The sequence below is a fragment of the Chanodichthys erythropterus genome, chromosome 21 (assembly GCF_024489055.1).
Source record: "Chanodichthys erythropterus isolate Z2021 chromosome 21, ASM2448905v1, whole genome shotgun sequence".
NCBI classification, from domain to species: Eukaryota; Metazoa; Chordata; class Actinopteri; order Cypriniformes; family Xenocyprididae; genus Chanodichthys; species Chanodichthys erythropterus.
This window is the reverse complement of record NC_090241.1, coordinates 38,243,492-38,265,652: the sequence shown is the minus strand read 5'-3', so window position 1 is coordinate 38,265,652 and position 22,161 is coordinate 38,243,492. Positions and strand designations below refer to the sequence as shown.

Genomic DNA, 22,161 nt, shown 5'->3' with positions numbered 1-22,161 from the left:
GCGATTTTGTTTTCTGTTCAATTGACAAATGCTTTGCCAATGCAATAAATCAAAACACAGCGTTAGTGATCTTATGTTCATTATAAAACTGGTGGGACAGATTAGACTATGGCGGGTCACCACTGTAATAAAATAGTTCGCATAGATTTGATGTAGACTGCAATAAAGCAGGACAATCAATTTAAAAAGGCTATTATTCACCTGCATGTGCTTGAAGTCTTTGACACAGACAGCGTTTAAATCATTTGTTTGTATATTAAGCGTAACCTTTACTAATCGATTCGTGCAGTGTGAAACCCACTCCTGTCCTTTACATAATCATCAGACGATCTCTTCTCGATTAACTGCTGATGAACTGTTAAAGCCGCAAGATGCGTGGTATAACAATAGATGACAGTAATGCCTTTAGTTCATGATCTTAAGATTCTGTGCTGCTTCAATGCATTTCAGGCTCGTCAGAACGCAAATCGGAATGTAGCTTGTAGCTTTTGGTCGCACTACACCGCTACTTGCTGAAAAATGTAGTTAACTACTGGAAAAGCTACACTGATTTAAAAGTAGCTGAACTACATACAAGCTACTGAAAAATGTAGTTAAACTAGTAGCGCCGCTACATGTAGTTAACTACTCCCCAACACTGTATATATATATGGAAAAAATTAAGAGACCACTTAACATTGATTTCTGAACTTGGAGTGGTCTCTTAATTTTTTCCATAGCTGTATATATATATATATATATATATATATATATATATATATATATATATATATATATATATATATATAGCTTTGTTATTTATTTTGGATGCTGTTCACCTTATTTAAACAATTTAATTTGATTTAACACCATTTTTTCTGGTTTAAATGTGATTGCTTCATTGACTTGAAATGGTTACTAGAACTCACTTGATGTTTTCATTTTGAAATAACATGTTTCAGTCAAGTAACCCAATCAAACAGGACTTTTTCTTCCCATCATGCTTTGCACACCTTAAGTCCATGCTTTGTTATTTTATGCATTTTTTTTTAGAAAGATGAGAATATGGAAAGACTTCTTACTGTTTAATGTTCTATTATGTAAAAGTCTTTATTATGATAGTGTTTTTTGGTGATTACTGTTGTGGTGAAGTGTAGAGCTTGTGTTTGGGTTGAGGACCTGCTAACAAGCTCTTTTTTATATAATGGAGCAATCACTATGATAGAGCTTTGGCTCAAACCAGTATCATTTCTAGACTGCCAACACTGATTATTGCATGTGTAAATATGTTTATGTGTATATTGTGTTTAGTTTGTTTCTATGTAAAAGACAAAACAAAAGCATTACTAATAATATGATTATATATATATATATATATATATATATATATATATATATATATATATATATATATATATATATATATATATATATATATACAACTAATCTATTCAAAAATAATTAATTTCCAGGCATTTATTTTTTTTCACAGCTGATCTATTTTACTTGTTTTAAAATAGATGTCTCTTGTTTAGTTAAGTTTTTTAAAATGGAGTCTTTTTTGATGCCATTGTTTCTCTTGGATTTGCTTCTCAGTTCCATGCAATTTTAAGCTTTTCTTGGTTCATTCCATGTTTTACAGGCAACCTCTCTCATGCTAATTCAGATTTGCACAATTGGTTTTAAATTAATCTGGTTTATTTTAAATCAAGACTCCATAGTCCAGGTTTTAGTAATCTGTACTTAATCTGTGTTTCAGAAAGCCATTTCCCTTTCGAAAGGGAACTCGCTCTGCGTTTAATTACACAATGGGGGAACGTCACATGTGACCCGGTGTCTGAAAGCAAAACTATCCAACAACTCCAATCCCTATTGGCCGGCGACAGCCTATGACGTAATATGGCGCGACCCGGAAGTATAAAGGAGTGCCTGGAGAAACAGCCAGCATCTCATTGTCTTTCGGTCCTGTTCTGTCTGATCGGCACTATATCGACTCCGGTAGGGTTTTTATATATGCCTTACAAACGTTCAAGAGAGTGTGTTCATCCGTGTCCCAGGGTTTGACACTTGATATATTCATTTTTCTGGGCGTTTTCTGTCTTGAGAGGAGCGCACATAGACAGTGCTTGAGGGCGCTGTCTGTGTGTTTGTCTTTGTTTACTGTGAGTGTCTCACTGTGACACTCCGTTTTCGTTTGGCACTCTTCCCGGGGGAAGAGCTGTCTGCATCTGTGCCTGGTGATTCTGACCCCGTTTGTGCTGAGGCATAGCGGTGGCTGCAGTCATAGAGCTCGCAGATGAGCTCGTTGGGAGGTTTGAGAGAATTGTATTCTCTCTCTAACTTCCCTGTGGCTGATGTATGCGAGCTGCTGTGGGACGCGCTTCTCGGTGGGCTGCAGCTGCTGTGAGAGAAAGGGGCCGTGCACGGACAGCTTGACAAGCGGTTCCTTTCTGTCCATTAATGAGGCAGCTTCCATGAATTTCCATTCCTTTCTGATCTCCGCGTTTGAGATCGGGAGGGCATGGAAAAACCCCTAGACGTTCAGATTTGTATCTGAACCCAGACAGACGGGAGGAGGAAGGAGCAAGAGTGAGATGGGTGATTGATTGTAAACACCGTTGCGTTTGTAATCAATGCCCCAGCTACTTAGGGCGATTTATATCTATCCTCTCCTCTTCTTCTTCCACCACCTGTATATATATATGCATGTGTATATAAACATATATCATGCTTCTTATGGTCAGACTGATGGCTGGGCCCATAGTGATTATTTATATCAGCCTGCTGTTTCTGTTTGATAGTAAGGATTTTAGGCTTTAAAGAACCTTAGATTCCATCCTTTCATGTAAAAAAAGAAGCATTAGGAGTCTTCGGTCTTTGAGCTGCAGGAGGGTCTATATTTTATGTGTAATTAAAATAAGACCTTATTTTCCTGTATAGTTTTCTGAGCATGTAGTCAATAAATTAGGGGGGTTTTGGGCAAACTGAAGTTGACAGACTGGCTAGAGTATATGTTGTCCAGGCCACAAAATGGCTGCCTCCTAGCCAGCTGTTTAGAGTAGCTTCTCATCTGCTGTTTTCTAGATTAGTTTGAGTTAGCACTCGTCACTTCAGTTAATATGAATGTTTAGGTCGGCCCTAATTGGCCATATGACATTGTTTGCTTGTGAGCTTCACTTTCTTTCTCTTATCCATGAGATGTGGAGGTGAAACCCAGGCTTCAGTGGGCTTGTGGCCCTGTAAGAAGGCCCATAGCTTAGTGGCCAGGCTAGAGCTAGGTTAGGTGTGTTATTTACCTATGTATACTATCCCTTGTCAGGTTGTATAGTTCCTAGTTCTGGCCTCCTCCCGAGGGAGTTGTTAGGCCATATGCCCATTTTCCCCTTGCTATGTAGGTGCAATTGTTGAGTTTAACAGCTAGGTTGTAGACTGTTTTTAGACATCCTGATGCTGTTATCTCAGGTGGTAGGCTCTTATCCTTGCGTAGATAAGTTATGCAGTGTTGCTAGGCCCCACTTTCTAGAACTTTTATGCTATGGAAAATGTGTTCTTTCCTCTGAGCTAATTGTTTTCTTTTATCATGTTTGAGTTGACATTGCTAATGTTTAGCATCCGTCCTCTATGGCTCAGTACAGATTTGAGAATCTGTAGGGAGAAAATTATTTTCCTCTTTAAAAATAGCATATACATCAAAGCATTGTGTAAAATTGCTTTGAAGTTCTAGACTTTTGCCCTACATTATATGTGAGCTTACTTATGCTGCCACAGGTTAGCACCTGTTCTCATATTAGCAGGCTTTTTCAAGTAGCTGCTTTTGGAGACATTGGTGAACTAATATTCCCCATTTGTAGGTTTATTGGTGTTACTGAGTGCATCACCTGTTGGATTGCATACTCAGGGTAGTATAGAACCACTTTTTGAGAAAAGCTGGTTTCTGTTAGCTCCCTTTTTGTGATCTTGTTAATGGCTATATTGCATATAACTTTGATTGTAGGCTCTTATGGTTAATTAGCCTCCTTCTAGTTAGCAATTGTATTTCTAACAAGTGCCGTTAGCTGATCATAGTTTGCTCACATAGTTTACAGTATTCACAAGCTGAAGCCACGTGTCATTAGAATGGTAGGCCCCAACAGGCCTCCTTTCTAGTTCACATGTTGGCACAGTTTGTTTTTTATTCTGCAAACAGGCTGAACACCACTTGTTGCTGAGATTGTAGGCCCTGCGGGGCCTCCTTTTTTAGCTGACTTGTTGGCAGGATGCCTGGGAATCCGAGAACTCATACCACCACTGGCCACACCCCACCTCTGTTGAGTAGGCCTCAAGCAGGCCTCTCGTGGAGTACGGCGGCGTAATGTTCATTCCTTCTCTAAGTAGTGCGTGAAAGGTTTTCCACTGAATGCATGGCCTGATGGTTGATATGGTCTTGGACTGGCTGATGCCATGTATTTACTACAGTAGGCCCTAATAAGGCCTCCTTTTAGTTTACATGTTGGCACAGTGTGTATTAAAAAAAATATATGGACAAATGGGCTGAATGCCACTTGTTGCTGAGATTGTAGGCCCTATAGGCCTCCTTTTTAGCTGACATACTGGCAAGATGCTTGTGAATCCAATACCACCATCGGCCACGCCCCACCTCTGTTGAGTAAGCCTTAAGCAGGCCTCTCCTGGAGTATGTGGCGTAATATGCACTCCTTTTAGAAACTAATCTTTGAATGCATGGCCTAATGGTTGGTATTGTTATGGGCGCCACCTGCTGATGCCACATGTTTACTGGCGCCGCGCATGGCAGCCACAGTGCTTAGCTCTTCAGTATTTGTTCTGTTTTTGTTAGTTTTTCCTGTTTTCTGTTTTTCAAACACCATCAGTTTTACCAGGGATGAACTGCTGAACATTCGGCAGTACACACCACAAAATCTTTTACCAGATTTCGATTATTCAGACGTTTTGTTGAATGTTGTAGTTGGCGGACCGGCAGCGCTGTTTAGACGCTTCAGGACGCGCAGACGGGGAAAGTGCGCCGGCGCCCTCGTGAAGCTCAGACAGTGCGGATTAAGGACGCCGCTTCCTAGCATCCATCTGGCGAATCTCTGCTCCCTGCCCAACAAAACGGACGAACTCCTTCTGCTCTCCCAGACAAATAAGGATTTCTCGAACTCGGCTGCTCTGTGCTTCACGGAAACCTGGCTGAACGACGCCATTCCGGAGAGCGTGTTAAGTCTGCCAGGCTTTCGGCTGTTTAGATCAGATCGCGACGCAGAATCAACGGGGAAATCGCGCGGCGGCAGGACGTGCTTTTACATCAACGAAAGGTGGTGTTCAGATGTAACTGTGTTAAAGAAGATGTGCTGTCCAGATCTTGAAACACTCTTCATTTACTGCAAACCGTTCTATTCGCCGCGGGAGTTTTGCTCGTTCATTCTGGTGAGAGTCTACATTCCTTCGGCTTTACAGATACTCGCTGATATGATCACAGAGAGCGAGCAACAACACCCGGACTCTGTTCTAATCATTCTCGGGGACTTTAATAAAGCGATTCTCTCAGGTGAACTGCCCAAATACAGACAGCATGTTACCTGTCCCACCAGAGACAGTAATATACTCGACCATTGTTACACAGCAATAAAGGATGCATATCACTCTGTCCCATGGGCAGCTTTGGGGCTCTCTGATCACTGTTTAGTTCATCTCATACCAACCTACAGGCAGAAACTGAAATCAGCTAAACCTGTAGCAAAGACTGTAAAGAGATGGACCACCAAAACAGAGCGGGCTTTACAAGCCTGTTTTGAATGGACTGATTGGAGTGTTTTTGAAGCTGCTGCCACCAATCTGGACGAGCTCACAGAGACTGTAACTTCATATATCAGTTTCTGTGAGGATCTGTGCATTCCTACAAAGACTCATTTATCTTACAACAACGACAAACCCTGGTTCACTGCAAAGCTCAGCCAGCTCCGTCAGGCCAAAGAAGATGCTCGCAGAAAAGGGGACAGAGTCTTGTACAAACAGGCCAAATACACACTGGAAAAGGAGATCAGAGTGGCAAAGAGGAATTATTCTGATAAACTTCGGAATCAGTTCTCTTCTAATGACACAGCTTCAGTGTGGAAAGGTCTGAAAGTTATCACCAACTACAAGACACCATCCCCCAGCTCTGTGGAGAATCAACAACTGGCAGACGATCTGAATGGGTTTTATTGCAGGTTTGAAAAATCACCATTCACACCTCCAACAACCCCCGTCCCCCCCACACCTGCAATTCAGTTCAGTGAAGATGATGTGCGCCAGGTCTTCAGAAAGAACAAGAGAAGAAAGGCACCAGGCCCAGACAGCGTTTCACCAGCCTGTCTGAAAACCTGCGCTGACCAGCTGGCCCCCATCTTCACACAGATCTTCAACAGATCACTGGAGCTGTGCGAAGTCCCCTTATGCTTCAAACGCTCCACCATCATCCCTTTCGCAAAGAAACCCAAAATTACTGGACTAAATGACTACAGACCTGTGGCTCTAACGTCTGTGGCCATGAAGCCATTTGAAAGACTGGTTCTGGCTTTTCTGAAGGACATCACTGGACCCTTACTGGACCCCCTGCAGTTTGCTTACCGAGCAAACAGGTCTGTGGATGATGCAGTCAATATGGGACTGCATTATGTTCTCCAGCATCTGGACAGACCAGGGACTTATGTGAGGATCCTGTTTGTGGACTTCAGCTCTGCTTTTAACACCATCGTCCCATCACTCCTCCAACCTAAACTAACTCAGCTCTCCGTGCCCACTTCTGTCTGTAAGTGGATCAGCAGCTTCCTGACAGACAGGCAGCAGCTAGTGAGGCTGGGAAAATTCTCATCCAGCACCACACTGATCGGCCTCATCCGGGACGGTGACGAGTCTGCTTACAGACTGGAGGTTGAACAGCTGGCTGTCTGGTGCAGTCTTAACGACGTGGAGCTCAACACGCTCAAGACAGTGGAGATGACCGTGGACTTCAGGAGAAACCCCCTGCTCTTCCCCCACTCACCATCATGAACAGCAATGTGGCAGCAGTGGAGTCATTCAGGTTCCTGGGCACCACCACCTCCCAGGACCTGAAGTGGGACAACCACATCGAGTCCATTATGAAAAGGCCCAGCTGAGGTTGTACTTCCTTCACCAGCTGAGCAAGTTCAACCTACCACAGGAGCTGCTGAAACAGTTCTACTCTGCCATCATCGAATCCATCCTCTGCACTTCAATTACCGTCTGGTTCAACTCAGCTACCAAATCTGACCTCAGAAGACTACAGAGGGTAGTCCGGTCTGCTGAGCGAATCATTGGCACAACCCTCCCCACTCTCCAAGAACTGTACTTATCCAGAGTGAGGAAAAGGGCAAAGAAGATCACTCTGGACCCCTCACATCCAGCACACTCCCTCTTTGAACTGTTGCCATCTAGTCGACGCTACAGAACTCTGAACACCAGAACGACCAGACACAGGAACAGTTTCTTCCCTCAAGCAATCCATCTCATGAACACTTGACAAACATGGAACACACAACACTATTGCACATTATTTACTTAAAACACTTACTTATATCTCAATCTGCACACATAATTGTAAATACAATTGTCTATAATATATATTGTCTTTTGCTTTTTTTGCACTTTGTCTACCTTGTAAATTTGTATATTATTATTTTATTCTTTTTACTATGTGTCTTGTCTTGTCGCTGTTACTCTGTTGCACTGTGGAGCTTCTGTCACTAAAACAAATTCCTAGTATGTGTAAACAACATGCCTGTTAATAAAGCTCTTTCTGATTCTGATTTCTGATTCTGAAGTAGGCCCTATGGGCCTCCTGCGTATCATGTTGGAGTTCAGTTATGTACTCCTCTCACTTTGAGAGTAAAAAGGTGCTTTTTCCAAGTAATGTTTTGAGTGGCTGACCTCTCAGGGTGAGTTCTGGTGGTAAAACCTTACTGAGGTTTGGTTATAACTACATCAGCCTCCTTGAGTCTGTCACAGTCTGTCTTTTTACTCTACAGTTGCTGAACGCCACTTGTCGCTGAGATTGTAGGCCCCACTAGGCCTCCTTTTTAGTTGATTTGTTGGCAGGATGCTTTGGAAAAAACCTGACCACCTTAAAAAGGCGACACCCCACCTCGACGGATAGGCCCTATTCAGGCCTGTTCATGTTGGGTGGCAGCGTTCTATGTATTTCTTCTGAGGAAGTTTCAATACTAAATACATGGCTTTTGGCTGGTCTGGTTATGGCAGCCATTTGCTGATGCCATATGTTTACTAAGGTAGGCCTCTTCTTGGCCTCCAGTGTAGCATTTGGAGTTCAGCCGCATACTCTTCCTGCTGTGAGAATTTATGGTGCTTTTCTAAGTACTTTGAGTGGCTAGCCCCTCAGGGTGTATGCTGTGGTGAAACCTTACTGAGGTTTGGTTTGAACTGCATCTGTCTCCCTGAGCCTGATCTTATGCTATTTGAGCTAATAGCCACCTAGATCTCTAAGCTGCATCTATTCAATGCTCCTAGAGATGGCCACTGGACTTATGCCATATATCTAAAAGTTGCTAGGCCCTATGGGCTGCCTTTTTCATCATAGTGGTATATGTTGACTTGTATTTCTCTCTGAGAACCGTTTATATACACTTCTGGTTGGCCAGTGGCCCAGATGTTATTTAACCTCCTTTGTGTCAGTTATTTATCATTCTTCGGTGCCTAAGAACACTGCCACAAGCTGATGCCACATGTCTGTTGAGGTGATAGGCCCGCACGGGCCTTCCTTGACTATGTGTTGGCGTATGTTGTACTCCTCTTGCTTGAAAGAGTAAAAAGGTGCTTTTACTGAGTACACTGCTCATTGGATTGTGTTGGGTAGATTATCATGCAGGCACTTTGCAGCCTCTTATGCTGCCATTGAAGTTGCCTGTCTGCTGCCAGCAAGACAGGTGTTCAGGGTGGCCCCTCCAGGCCACTTTCTGAATATACTTCTGTTTCATATTCAGTTACTTTCATGCTGTAGGCCCCTCTTTGGCCTCCATGAGTATGTGTCCATTGCATGGTCTACCTGTTAGGTGAGCTTTGTACTTCTCTTTCAGGTTATGTATGTAATAGTGCTTAGCTCCCTAAGCTGATCATGGATTTGTGACCTAGAGATTTGTGCTCCCCTGAAGCATCAGGTGTTTAGCGCACAGCCTCCTCAGTGTGTCAATTAAGCGCTGAGTAGATCCTAGGATGAGTGGATTATACTCCCCTCAATACGAGGGGTCATAACACTCAGCTGAGTTCTGCTCTCCAGGATGCCTGTCTCTACGCGTGGGTCTGAGTTGCTCCTGCCTTTCTGCAGTCACTCTAACCTGCTCTCTTCTATGAAGAATGCATTATGGAGATTCTGTACTCAGACAGGGTTGGCCAAGACTAAGTTTGTCCTATGACAGACCAGGTCGGCCTCCCTGGTGGCATTGGGGGTAACTTCATTCCCCTCTAGTGACTGGGCGGGGTTCCCTTCGGTTCCCTGGCCTCATTCCCTTAAAGAAACCACTTTGTCTGTGGAAAAGTTGGTCTCAGATGGCTCTAGCGGCCTTAGTAGGCCTTCTCTCTCTGGAAGGCCTTCTGTAGGCTCAGCTTGGGCTGTTGGCCATAGGGAATGCTGTTGCTGACAGCCTGGTGTGACCCGAGGGTGAGTTGCTAAGTGTTTCCTTCAAAACCGTTGACGTTTGTTAGCCATATATTTTGGCACTCTTCTCAAGCATGGCAGCATGGGTATATGCAGAGGGAGTTCCCTTTAGAAAGGGAACGTCTCAGGTTACGTATGTAATCATAGTTCACTGAGAACCAGGGAACGAGAGTCTGCGTTTCCTTGCCATGCTTCGGGCTGCCTGCCTGCAGAACAGTCCCTCAAGATGATAGAAGCTGGCTGTTTCTTCAGGTGCTCCTTTATACTTCCGGGTCGCACCATATTACGCCATAGGCTGTCGCCAGCCAATAGGGATTTGAGTTGTTGGACAGTTTTGCTTTCAGACACCGGGTCACATGTGACGTTCCCCCATTGTGTAATCAAACGCAGAGTCTTGTTCCCAGGTTCTCAGGGAACTATGGTTACATTTGTAACCTGAGATGTTTTTAAACCATGATTAACTATTCTGGATTAAGGCCTATCCTGGCTTAATTTAAATCCTGTCCGGGAAACCGCCCCATAATGTGACAAAACAATACTGAGACATTGTGAAGTTAAGAGTCATTTATTAAGAAGGAATAACAATCAAAGGAATAACAAACATTTACAGAAACCTATAATGCTTAAGATCACTTTAAATGTTTAAGCAGCTTGTGCAATGATAAACATCAATTACACATTAAACACATATTAAAACTCTAAAATTAGCAGTTCTATGAATCGATCAGACAGCTTCTTATTCTCAGTATGAAAACATTTAGAAACACTTCTAAATTTAAGAAAAAGGCAAGCCAACTTATTGTTGATTATTTTGACAAAATCTTGTTCTTCCTCAACAACAGGTTCACATAAACTACTTTCATCAACAATCAATTCAGTATCTATTCTAGACTTTTGCCCTACATTATATGTGAGCTTACTTATGCTGCCACAGTTTAGCACCTATTCTCATATTAGCAGGCTTTTTCAAGTAGCTGCTTTTGGAGACATTGGTGAACTAATATTCCCCATTTGTAGGTTTATTGGTGTTACTGAGTGCATCACCTGTTGGATTGCATACTCAGGGTAGTATAGAACCACTTTTTGAGAAAAGCTGGTTTCTGTTAGCTCCCTTTTTGTGATCTTGTTAACGGCTATGTTGCATATAACTTTGATTGTAGGCTCTTATTCAGGTGTTCATATCAAAATGCCAGAATCAATATAAAAATCAACTGTAACCCTGTGTGGACTTAAAGGGTTAGTTCACCCAAAAATGAAAATTTCTGTCATTAATTATTCACCCTCATGTCGTTCCACACCCGTAAGAACTTTGTTCATCTTCAGAACACAAATTAAGATATTTTTGATTATGTCCGAGAGGTATACGACTCGTCCATAGACAGCAATATAATCAACATTTTCAAGGTCCAGAAAGGTACTAAAGACATAATTAAAATAGTCACATGACTGCAGTGGTTCAACCTTAATGTTATGAAGCAAAGAGAATACTTTTTGTGCACAAAAATAAAACAAAAATAAGGACTTTATTCAACAATATATTTTCTTGTGTGTCATTCTCATACGTTGTTAACATCCAGCACTTCATGATTCTACGTCAGAACGCTGACTCATTATTGGCCAGCTCTTGCGTCAGCATCACATGCATGCATTCTGTTGATCAATACTGAGCCGTCATTCCGATGTAGAACCTGGAACCGCTGGACGTAAAGAGTGTAGCATAATGACACAGAATTGAAGATTAGGTAACACTTTAGAATAACTCACGCTATGAAGCATTAGTTAAGCATTAGTAAATAGTTAATTCATCATTTATAAAACATTAATAGACATTAGTAAGCCATTTATGAATACAGCTATAAATGCTTTGTTCTTGATTTATAAGCATATCTATAATGAGTTTAATAATTGTATTTTCATAATTTATTAATGATCAATTTATCATTTTTAAATTATGTATTACATTATTCACAAACCAGTAATTTAGGAGTTGTCAGTGGTTCATAAGATCATTTAGGAAGTGTAAGTAAATGATTAATAAAATATTTAAATGTACATTTATGCATCTTATTATTTATACATATAGTATTAGTTACTCAGTGTGTTAATAAATGCTTTATTAAAATATTCCTAGTGTCAAAACTACCTCAGTACTAACTTTAAAAATTAGAGAACAGCAGTGTAGAAGATCACTGAACCTTTAAATCTCATTTATAAAAGCTTTACAAAGCATAAATAGTCCTCACTTTAGATGAGCTCACAAAAATAGTTAACTGACTACTTCTAAATGTTTTATAACTACCTGAATTAATCATGAATTGCAGTAGGAATATGTGTTAATAAAACATTTACTAACACACTAAGTAACTATTACTATGTGTCTAAATAATAAGATGTATAAATGAATGTTTAAATAGTTTATTAATCATTTACTTACACTTACTAAATGAACTACTGACAACTCCTGAATAACTGGTTTGTAAATAATGTAATACTTAATTTAGAAACAATAAATTGATTATTAGTAAAGTATGAAAATACAATTATTAAACACATTATAGATATGCTTATAAATCAAGAATAAAGCAATTATAGCTGTATTTATAAACTACTTACTAATGTATATTAATGCTTTATAAGTGATTAATTAACTATTAACTAATGCTTAACTAATGCTTCATAGTGTGCAGTTATTATAAAGTGTTACCGAAGATTAAATAAAGTTAAATAAAGTTGTTATTTTTGTTTTGTTTTTGGGCACAAAGTATTCTCGTCTCTTCACAACATTAAGGTTGAACCACTGCAGTCACATGACTGTTTTAACAATGTCTTTAGTATCTTTCTAGACCTTGACAGTGTTGATTATATTGTTGTCTATGGACGAGTCATATACCTCTCGGATTTCATCAAAAATATCTTTATTGTGTTCCAAAGATGAACAAAGGTCTTTCGGGTGTGGAACCACATGAAGGTGACTAATTAATGACAGAAATTTTATTTTAAGAGCAATAATTCATTGTGTTCGGTCTCTCTCTTCTGTCCCTCTCAACTGGTTTACAGCAAAGGCACAAAGGATTCTGAAATTAAGAAAACAGGCAAAAAAACAAAATCAATAAACAGCAAATATTTTTAAATTAATAGTATTTACAAACATTATTCATTTCACTCATTTTAAAATGAAACTAATGGGGAATTTTGTTGAAATGGAGACTAACATAAAAACAACCCCCAGAAGCATCTGAGTTTTACAGTTTTTGCTGTTCAGCCTGTCGCCCAGAATGTGATCACACAAAACTATTGTTAAATGAAGTGATTAAAAGTAACTCAACAACAAAATGTCATAACTATAGGCTATAACGTACCAAATCAGATCAAACAAACATAAAACATCCTGCATGACCATACAAGTTCTCGTCTCCATTTCCTCACATTAATGATAGCATGTGGCACACAACATGTGGATAAATATATCGTGACCACGAATTAGCAATTCATTCCCTCAATTTAGTAAATCTTGAGAAACTATTTAATAAAGAATGAATTCTATTGTGCACGACTTAACGTTATTTAAAATGAGTAAACATAAACATGCTCACGTGACGTTATAGTTAATTTGTGGCTGCAAAATAACACATATTAAACAAAAAGATCATGATTTAAGTAACCTATGTGTAGCGAATTAACTCAAAGGGGAAATATTAATAATTATTCACAACTCATTATGATTATTAATTATGATTAATTACGAATATGTAAATCTGTTAATCAGATTAACTGGATGTAGCTACATTAAGATTAATATTACAGTCAATTAACCTGTTCGTCCAGTGGACACTCAGTGTTGATCACACAAAACTATTGTTAAATGAAGTGATTAAAAGTAACTCAACAACAAAATGTCATAACTATAGGCTATAACGTACCAAATCAGATCAAACAAACATAAAACATCCTGCATGACCCTACAAGTTCTCGTCTCCATTTCCTCACATTAATGCTAGCATGTGGCACACAACATGTGGATAAATATATCGTGACCACGAATTAGCAATTTGTTCCCTCAATTTAGTAAATCTTGAGAAACTATTTAACCCTTTGATGCACAACATGAGTCAAAAATGACCCGGCTGAGTTTTTATTTTCTATATCTTTGCAAGAAATTAATTTCATCATTCAGTATTCCAGGTACTCCTCAATTAACTTGTTTTTGATCATCACAAATCCTCATTTTCATTTTTTCTTTCTTAATTTTTTAATAAAAATCATTTTTGTATCACTACCCTTCTAATGCGCAACATGGGTCAAAAATGACCTGTATTCATTTTCTATGTAATTTCAATAACGGTTGAGTGTTTCTTTGCTGAATCTTTGAAAGAAATGTATTTTATCATTCATTTATTCCAGGTACTCCTTAAATATCTTGTTTTTGATTGTAAAAAATCATTATGTTCATTTTTTTCTTTCTTACTTTATAAACAAGCACAGTTTTTGTTTGTCTACATCAATTTTACACACATGGGTCAAAATTGACCCGTATTCATTTCCTATGGAATTTCAGTCATTGCTGAGTGTTTCTTCGCTGAATCTTTGAAAGAAATGTATTTTTATCATTTATTTATTTCAGGTATTATTACTTAAATATCTTGTTTTTGATTTTCTACAAATAATTATGTTTATTTTTTCTTTATTACTTTATAAACAAACACAGTTTCACATCAATTTTACACACATGGGTCAAAAATTACCCATATAGAAATCTTTAATATTTGCAAATTTTTGCAAGTAGGAACATATTTACTGCAGACAACTGTTCATCTGCCACACATCTCACATCTTAACAAGGCTACTTTTGTATATTTGATGGATGTAAGTCTTATTATTTTTAATATATTAGGCTATATATTTCATAATTTTTTATTTTTTGTCATAAATCAATGCAATTGGTCATCCTTTATGTCTGTCAATGTTCCTGAAAAGTAACAGTTTTGAACATATACAACATGGGTCTAAAGTCACCTGAATGATTTATGATTATAATATATTGCATATATTACAATAAATTAATTTCATCATTCATTATTCCATCTATTACTCAATAACCAAATCCTTATTTTAATTGTTCCTTTCTTTTTGAATGATTTGTGTGTGTGTGTGTGTGTGTGTGTGTGTGTGTGTGTGTGTGTGTGTGTGTGTGTGTGTGTGTGAGTGTGTGTGTGTGTCATTACCATTCTAAAGGCCAATGTATGCACTTTTTATGCGTATGTGAGGGTCAGCATACAGATTTTTGTAACTTTTTATAATTTCCGACGGATTTCTGTAACATTTAAATTGCGTTTGACTGTGCACAAAGTATACTTTCAGCTTTTTTTTTTTTTTTACAGTGATGTCATCATCCACCTCAGTTCTGTTGAGGACCAGTCGCTAACACTCTAGATAAAGAAAATCAAAAGCACTGTTGATCGATATACTTATTATATATTTTCACTGTTGGACAGAAACCTTGTTCAAAACTGTTACTTTTCAGGAACATTGATAGATGTAAAAGGTGACCAGTAGCATTAGTTTATGACAAAAAATTAAAATTATGAAATATAATATATAGCCTATTATATGAAATATAATGACTTTCATCCATTAAATATACAAAAGCAGCCATGTTGAGAGGTGAAAAGTGTGGCAGATGAACAGTTGTCTGCAGTAAATATGTTCGTACTTGCAAAAACTTGCAAAGATTTCTATATGGTTCATTTTTGACCCATGTGTGTAAAATTGATGTAGAAATACAAAACCTGTGTTTGTTTATGAAAAAAAGAAAGAAAAAATAAACACAATGATTTGTTAAAATCAAAAACAAGATATTTAAGGAATACCTGGAATAAATGAATGATAAAATACATTTCTTTCAAAGATTCAGTGAAGAAACACTCAACCGTTATTGAAATTACATAGGAAATTAATACGGGTCATTTTTGACCCATGTTGCGCATTAGAAGGGGTTTTCATAGCTTGTGCATCAAAGAATGAATTCTATTGTGCACGACTTAACGTTATTTAAAATGAGTAAACATAAATATGCTCACGTGACGTTATAGTTAATTTGTGGCTGCAAAATAACACATATTAAACAAAAAGATCATGATTTAAGTAACCTATGTGTAGCGAATTAACTCAAAGGGGAAATATTAATAATTATTCATAACTCATTATGATTATTAATTATGATTAATTCGAATATGTAAATCAGTTAATCAGATTAACTGGATGTAGCTACATTAAGATTAATATTACAGTCAATTAACCTGTTCGTCCAGTGGACACTCAGTGTTGATTGTTTATTAATTCTAAGAAATGTCCATTTACAGGTTATGGAAAAACAACGTTCTTATTGTACAGTACTGCTCAGAGCATGTAGTCAGGATCTAAATCACTTAAGAGGCAATTTATTAGCAGACGGAGTCAGAACCAAACATTTATTGTGCACAATTCTTTATTAACTAACTCACAAACACATAACTAAACTAACAAACAAACACATAACATACACGCAGGTCACACACATACATAAGTAAAAATGAGCAATGATAGAGTTGAACCAGACGTGGAACAGTTAATGGAGCTATAGGAAAAAGTCAAAGACAATCTGGAAAAGAATCATCAGTTTCCTCAGTAATAAAAACACCTTTACTGACAAAGGTAAGTTTTACAAATCAATACTATATCGCTGTTTCGTGTTCAAATGTACGATACTTGCAAGATGCCTTTAGGCTGAGGAGCATCGGATCTGCAGGCTGAGGAGAAATCTTGATTCAGTCCGAAGTTGTTGCCAGTATCTTCTGTGTTAGATGAAGTACTATGAAACAACTTATAGATGAGCACATGGCTGGGTAGGCCTTGGCCTGAAAAAGCCTGCAGCAAGAAGGGGGTCTCTTCAGTCATCCACGAAGCAAGGAAAGAGAGGAAGTGGCATTGTTCACTGGCTTTTAACCTCTGGTCAAAATCACACCTCCTAGTTGTTAAACCGGACCAATGAACATGTTGTATTTCCGGGTGACAACACGCCTCCTGTCAGGGCTTTTACGACTGAGCAAGATTGGCTGAGTTTTTGAAGAATTATTAAAGATTCTTGTAATACTGATGTGTTGCACAGGTATGGACATACTGCATACACAAGCATTTAAATCTTCTTGATACGAACCCATAGACACTAAACATGGCATAATTGAAGTTACCTTAAATGTATCATAAAACATGTGAATACAATGATTGTAATACAGCAACAGTAATAATGGATACCATTTCCTGGGGATGTGCATGTTCATTTATAGAACAGTCTGTCTATACATTAATGCAAGAGAGTCTGTGTTATGTGGGGATAATGCAGGAAAGATGCACGTTTTCATGTGTCTCTTCTCTGCTCTCAATGTGGCAACCACATTCTTCAATGCAATAAAACTAGTAACAAAGAACTTCTCAGGGGATGGGGGACAGGCCCCAGAGTGCTTTAAACAATTATTGGTTAACTATAACAAATAATTGTGTCTGATTTGTCTCAGTCGTTACACATGCAGGGTTTTAGCTGTATATATATATATATATATATTTATAAACTTGTAGTTTAAACTTAAAAGGCTAACTTTATGAAGCTAACTCGTCATTAAGAACAGTCTAAATTTTAAATGTGCAAAATTAAGTGATTACAACACAATCATCGAATGAAATTACATTTACTGAATAAATTAAATAAAAAAAAAATCATAATATAATGCAGTTTTTACTGTGGCTTACCTGCTTACCTGTCGAAAGCAATGGAATGGAGTTTGGAGCAGCCCTCCATGATTGCGGGTTTTCTTCTTTCCGCACGTGCAGATTCCTTGATTCAAGATGTACATTTTACACAATTTTTTAAATTTGCTTCAAGTACTTTATTAATTTGTGTAAATATGCCAGAGAATCACAAGTAAAATTTACTTATCTGTTGGATGTCTAATATTTGCTAGTAAAAATTGAGTATGTATTTAGATTTTACTAAATATTCTAGTGTTTTCATTTTTACAAAATTATTCTTAGCAAAAGATGCATGATTTTTCCTGTTTTATTTACTTAGCCATAAAATCATTTTTTTACAGTGTAGCAATGAATAAATTGAGTTTTTCCTCAGGGACACTACAATGCACTGATGTGATACTGCAGTAGACAATTGCGTAGTTATAATTTTCTCTCTAATATTATCAATCTTGTAAGTACAGAAGTTCGTAAAGTCATTACTGCTGTGCTGTTTGGAAAAATCTGGTGTTGAAGCTTTATTTCTCGTTAATTTAGCCACTGTATCAATTAAATACCTTTATGTTTGTTTTCTTCTAAGAGGGTTGAAAAATAATCAGATTTAGCAGTTTTTAAGGCCTTTCTGTGCGCAATCATGCTCGCTCTCCATGAAATGTGAAAAACCTCTAGTTTTGTTTTCTTCCAACTGCACTCCATATTTCTGGCTGCTCTTTCAAGGGCCCGAGTGTGCTTGTTGTACCATGGACTATTTACTTTAATCTTTTTTTAAGCGCAAAGGAGCAACTGTGTCTAAAGTTCTGGAAAAGAGAGTGTCAATAGATTCTGTTGCAACATCAAGTTCTTCTAAGCTATCTGGTATGCTAAGGAGATGAAACTAATGAGGAAGATTATTTATAATGTAACACTCTGAATGGAGAGTACACCAAAACGAGTGAAACGCTTGTTCCACAAGGAAGAAGAAAAAAAAAAAAAAGACAGACACCCAAATGCATTATAAAATTTAGTAAAATCTTACACCACAATATAACCAGAGAAATATTTTTAAAAAGTGTATGCGAGTGTAAAAATTCCAACTATATTATATATGAAAATTGAATCAGTCTGATGATCATCAAGTGTTGATTTTACCATATTTGTAACTGGGAGTTGGCTTTGCAGTCTTGGCTAAATGAAATATACATAAGACTAGATAATGATTTGAGATGTCATCGCTCTGCTGCAGAATTTCTACGGCATCAATATAGATTACATGTGACAGTATTAGAACTAAAATACGATTACGACAATGAGTGGGTTCTGACACATGTTGCCGAACTCCAATAGAGTTTAGAATATCTCTAAATGCCAATCCCAGTGCGTCTTTTTCATTATCTACATGGATATTAAAATCACCAACAATAAGGACTTTATCCACAGCCAGTACTAACTCTGACAGAAAATCAGAAAATTCTTTGATAAAGTCTGTATGGTGCCCTGGTGGCCTGTATACAGTAGCCAGCACAAACATCAAAGGGGATTTATCATGTACACTAAATAACGTTACATAAAGCACCATCACTTCAAAAGAATAGACCTCTGAGTAATCTTGGCTTTTGGACTCATTTAAAGTAATGTATTCGTCTGGTTTTAGCCAGGTTTCTGTCAAACAAAGCACAACTAGGGTATGTGTATCTGTAATCATATCACTTACAAAGAGTGATTTTGTAGAAAGGGATCAAATATTAAGCAAACTAAGCTTTATCATTTGTATTATACCTGTTATTTATTTGTTGAACATCAATTAAATTTTTTTAATTGATGATTACGTGAAATTTTACTGAGGAGGGTAATTTGGTTTTTATTTCCTATGTAAATCTCTAAAAGATTTAGCCCTCATTTACTCATTCTACTCACAAAAATAAGACAAATAAAATGAGAAAATGTAAATTATGTACATATAGTGTACATAATTTAGGCGGTGCCACGATTACATGATATTTTATATGGCAGTATGCTCCATCATCAGAAAAACTGAGGAGGGTAATTTGGTTTTTATTTCCTATGTAAATATCTACTGTTAAAGTAAACATGTAGACTATACTAAATTCAGATGAGCTTCATCCAAGATACTTTTGCATGTGACTTCATTACACGATTAATGGTTAAAATGTGTCCCTGTATAAAAAAAATAAAAAAAAGTTATTTGAGTCCCCCCAGTGTCCGAGTGGGCCCATATATCACATGTAACCTACTTGCGCAAAGCAATGAGACTCACAATGCGCATTGGATCCATAACATAAAGTTTATTTTTTAATTTTTTTACTCACACTGAACATTCTAAGAACATATATCAAACACTTGCAAGGACGTCATTCCAAATTCAAGCATATTTCACACCTTGAAAATATAGGTGACATTGCATTTTCCAAACATTGCAAAATGTGTAAGAAACCTAAATCTTTGATTATCTGGGCCAGATTTTTAACCACTAAACTCCTACCACATAACATCAACATAAACTCTGGAGCAAAGTCAAAGTGGCAGATATAGAGAATATATTAGTTAACATGGTCAAACATTTCAGAATGGAACTTTTGATAGTTTCATATGAATTTTAGTTTAAGTTTTTTTTTTTTCAAATGGCATATACTAATACCATCATTTTACATAAGCAGAGTAATTTTGTAACAGTCACAATACTCCCAACAGTTATATCACCACATTACAGTACTTTACAAGATGTACTCCATTGAGACACAGGTGATAAAAGTCAGATATTGTCTGAGGCAGATATGTATTTGAGCAGGAAGCATTTGATTTCTGAGATGTGCATGGTCTCTCTGATGGTGGTATCTCTGTTACGGACCAGCAGAAGGCCACTTTTTAGAGTACTCTCACTGACCATCACTGTGAAGAGGACACCCATTTCATCATACCTGCAGCATAAAGAAAACTTTCAACATTAATTTCATCATGAAAACTTTACTCAAAAAATGACTCCGTATTGTATAGAAAATATGAATAGAGTCAGTTACTTTGTGTGTAAATTCTCCAGAGATAATGACATTGTGTCCAAGTATCCAGGCCATGTGGAAATTCCAACTTCAAGAAACTCTTGGAGCAAACCCTCACAAACCTTTAGAGAGACATTTGTTCAGTCCATATTAAGTGGTCCACAAATTTGTAAAGTAGGTTGCATGACCATTTTTAATTTACCTTTTCTTTTTTTTTTTCTTTTTTTTTATGTATATGTATTGGTATTACAAAATCACCAGATTAGAGATTACAGATTTTGCACACTTGTTTCTTAGACTTCTTTAGACTAAAATTTTGAGATTAGAATTTTAATCCAACTGTAAATGGTCAATACTGTTAAAAGTTCCAGTTTTTGGGTCAATTAAAAATGGAGAGAGTTTGAGTCTCTCATATTTTAAGATTCATATAAATAATAAAAAAAAGGTTTAAATTTGTTTCAGTTCACAAAGATTATAGGTGCTACAATGCACATTATATTTACCTAGGCACAAGGTTTGATATTAACATCCACCAAATGCAGATGAAAATCAACCATGCCTGGTAACACAATCAATTCACTGGCCAGTTTTGCAGGTTATGTTTCATTATGTTTTCGCAAAGTGAGTGTAAAGACAGTCAAATAAATAAAATTAGAATACATTGTTTTTATGAGTTTACACACACTAGCATCTGTCGGGGGTGCCCAACTACTACTACAAAACTGTGTGGCTGGAATAAAGTCTATGCTTTAGAATTGTTACAATATAGATCACCCTTTCACTAGATCATCATTTGTACTTATTTTTCAAAAACTTTCAAACTTGATGCCACTTCATTAAACTTGCCTGTATACTGGTGATAAGATTCACTGTTTTGACTGCCACCTTGAACTTGCAAATGCAAGTACAGAATGACACGTCCAGTGTGTGACCTAGTTGCTGTGTGGTGCTTTTTGTCTGGAGTGTGAATGGAGCCCTAACAGACGAGGCCACTGGAATGAGAACAGGTTGTCTTTTTGTAATGGACATCAATGGGAGAGGGGCTTCAACACACTGAATTCAGTATGCTCACTTTTGTGAGGAAATGGCTGATCACTTTATGAAATGACAGACTATAAATAAATCTTCAACGTGTTTACCAACACTCTTTACTTTTGAGTGAGCTACATTTGAAAATGACAATGAAGTAACAGAATAAAAAATACTGATTGATAATCAGATTCAATAAATATATTTCGATACAAGCTGTGACTTTGATAATCTATATTTATTATCTAAATATCTAAATTTATTTCTGATATTTTTGGCTGTGGATGGTCAAAGTTTGAATTGCTATCAATGTTAGAATGACTGTGCTGCTTAATTTTTGTGGAAATCATGATATACAGGTGCTGGTCATATAATTAGAATATCATCAAAAAGTTGATTTATTTCACTAATTCCATTCAAAAAGTGAAACTTGTATATTATATTCATTCATTACACACAGATATATTTCAAATGTTTATTTCTTTTAATTTTGATGATTATAACTGGCAACTAAGGAAAATCCTAAATTCAGTATCTCAGAAAATTAGAATATTACTTAAGACCAATACAAAGAAAGGATTTTTAGAAATCTTGGCCAACTGAAAAGTATGAACATTAAAAGTATGAGCATGTACAGCACTCAATACTTAGTTGGGGCTCCTTTTGCCTGAATTACAGCAGCAATGTGGCGTGACATTGAATCGATCAGTCTGT

At 37.3% G+C, this 22,161-nt stretch overlaps 1 protein-coding gene across 1 annotated transcript in view; it reads right to left on the bottom strand.

The window, feature by feature from the left end:
- Window positions 1-19,695: 19,695 nt before the first annotated feature.
- The window catches only part of polg2 (polymerase (DNA directed), gamma 2, accessory subunit), a 61,781-nt gene continuing 59,315 nt past the window's right edge, over window positions 19,696-22,161 (bottom strand). Inside the window, exons 7-8 of the mRNA XM_067373667.1 lie at window positions 20,440-20,540; window positions 19,696-20,340 (exon numbers count right to left, since the gene is read on the bottom strand). Coding sequence (XP_067229768.1) covers window positions 20,175-20,340; window positions 20,440-20,540 — 267 coding nt within the window. The 3' untranslated portion in view covers window positions 19,696-20,174. The remainder of the gene's footprint in view (window positions 20,341-20,439; window positions 20,541-22,161) is intronic.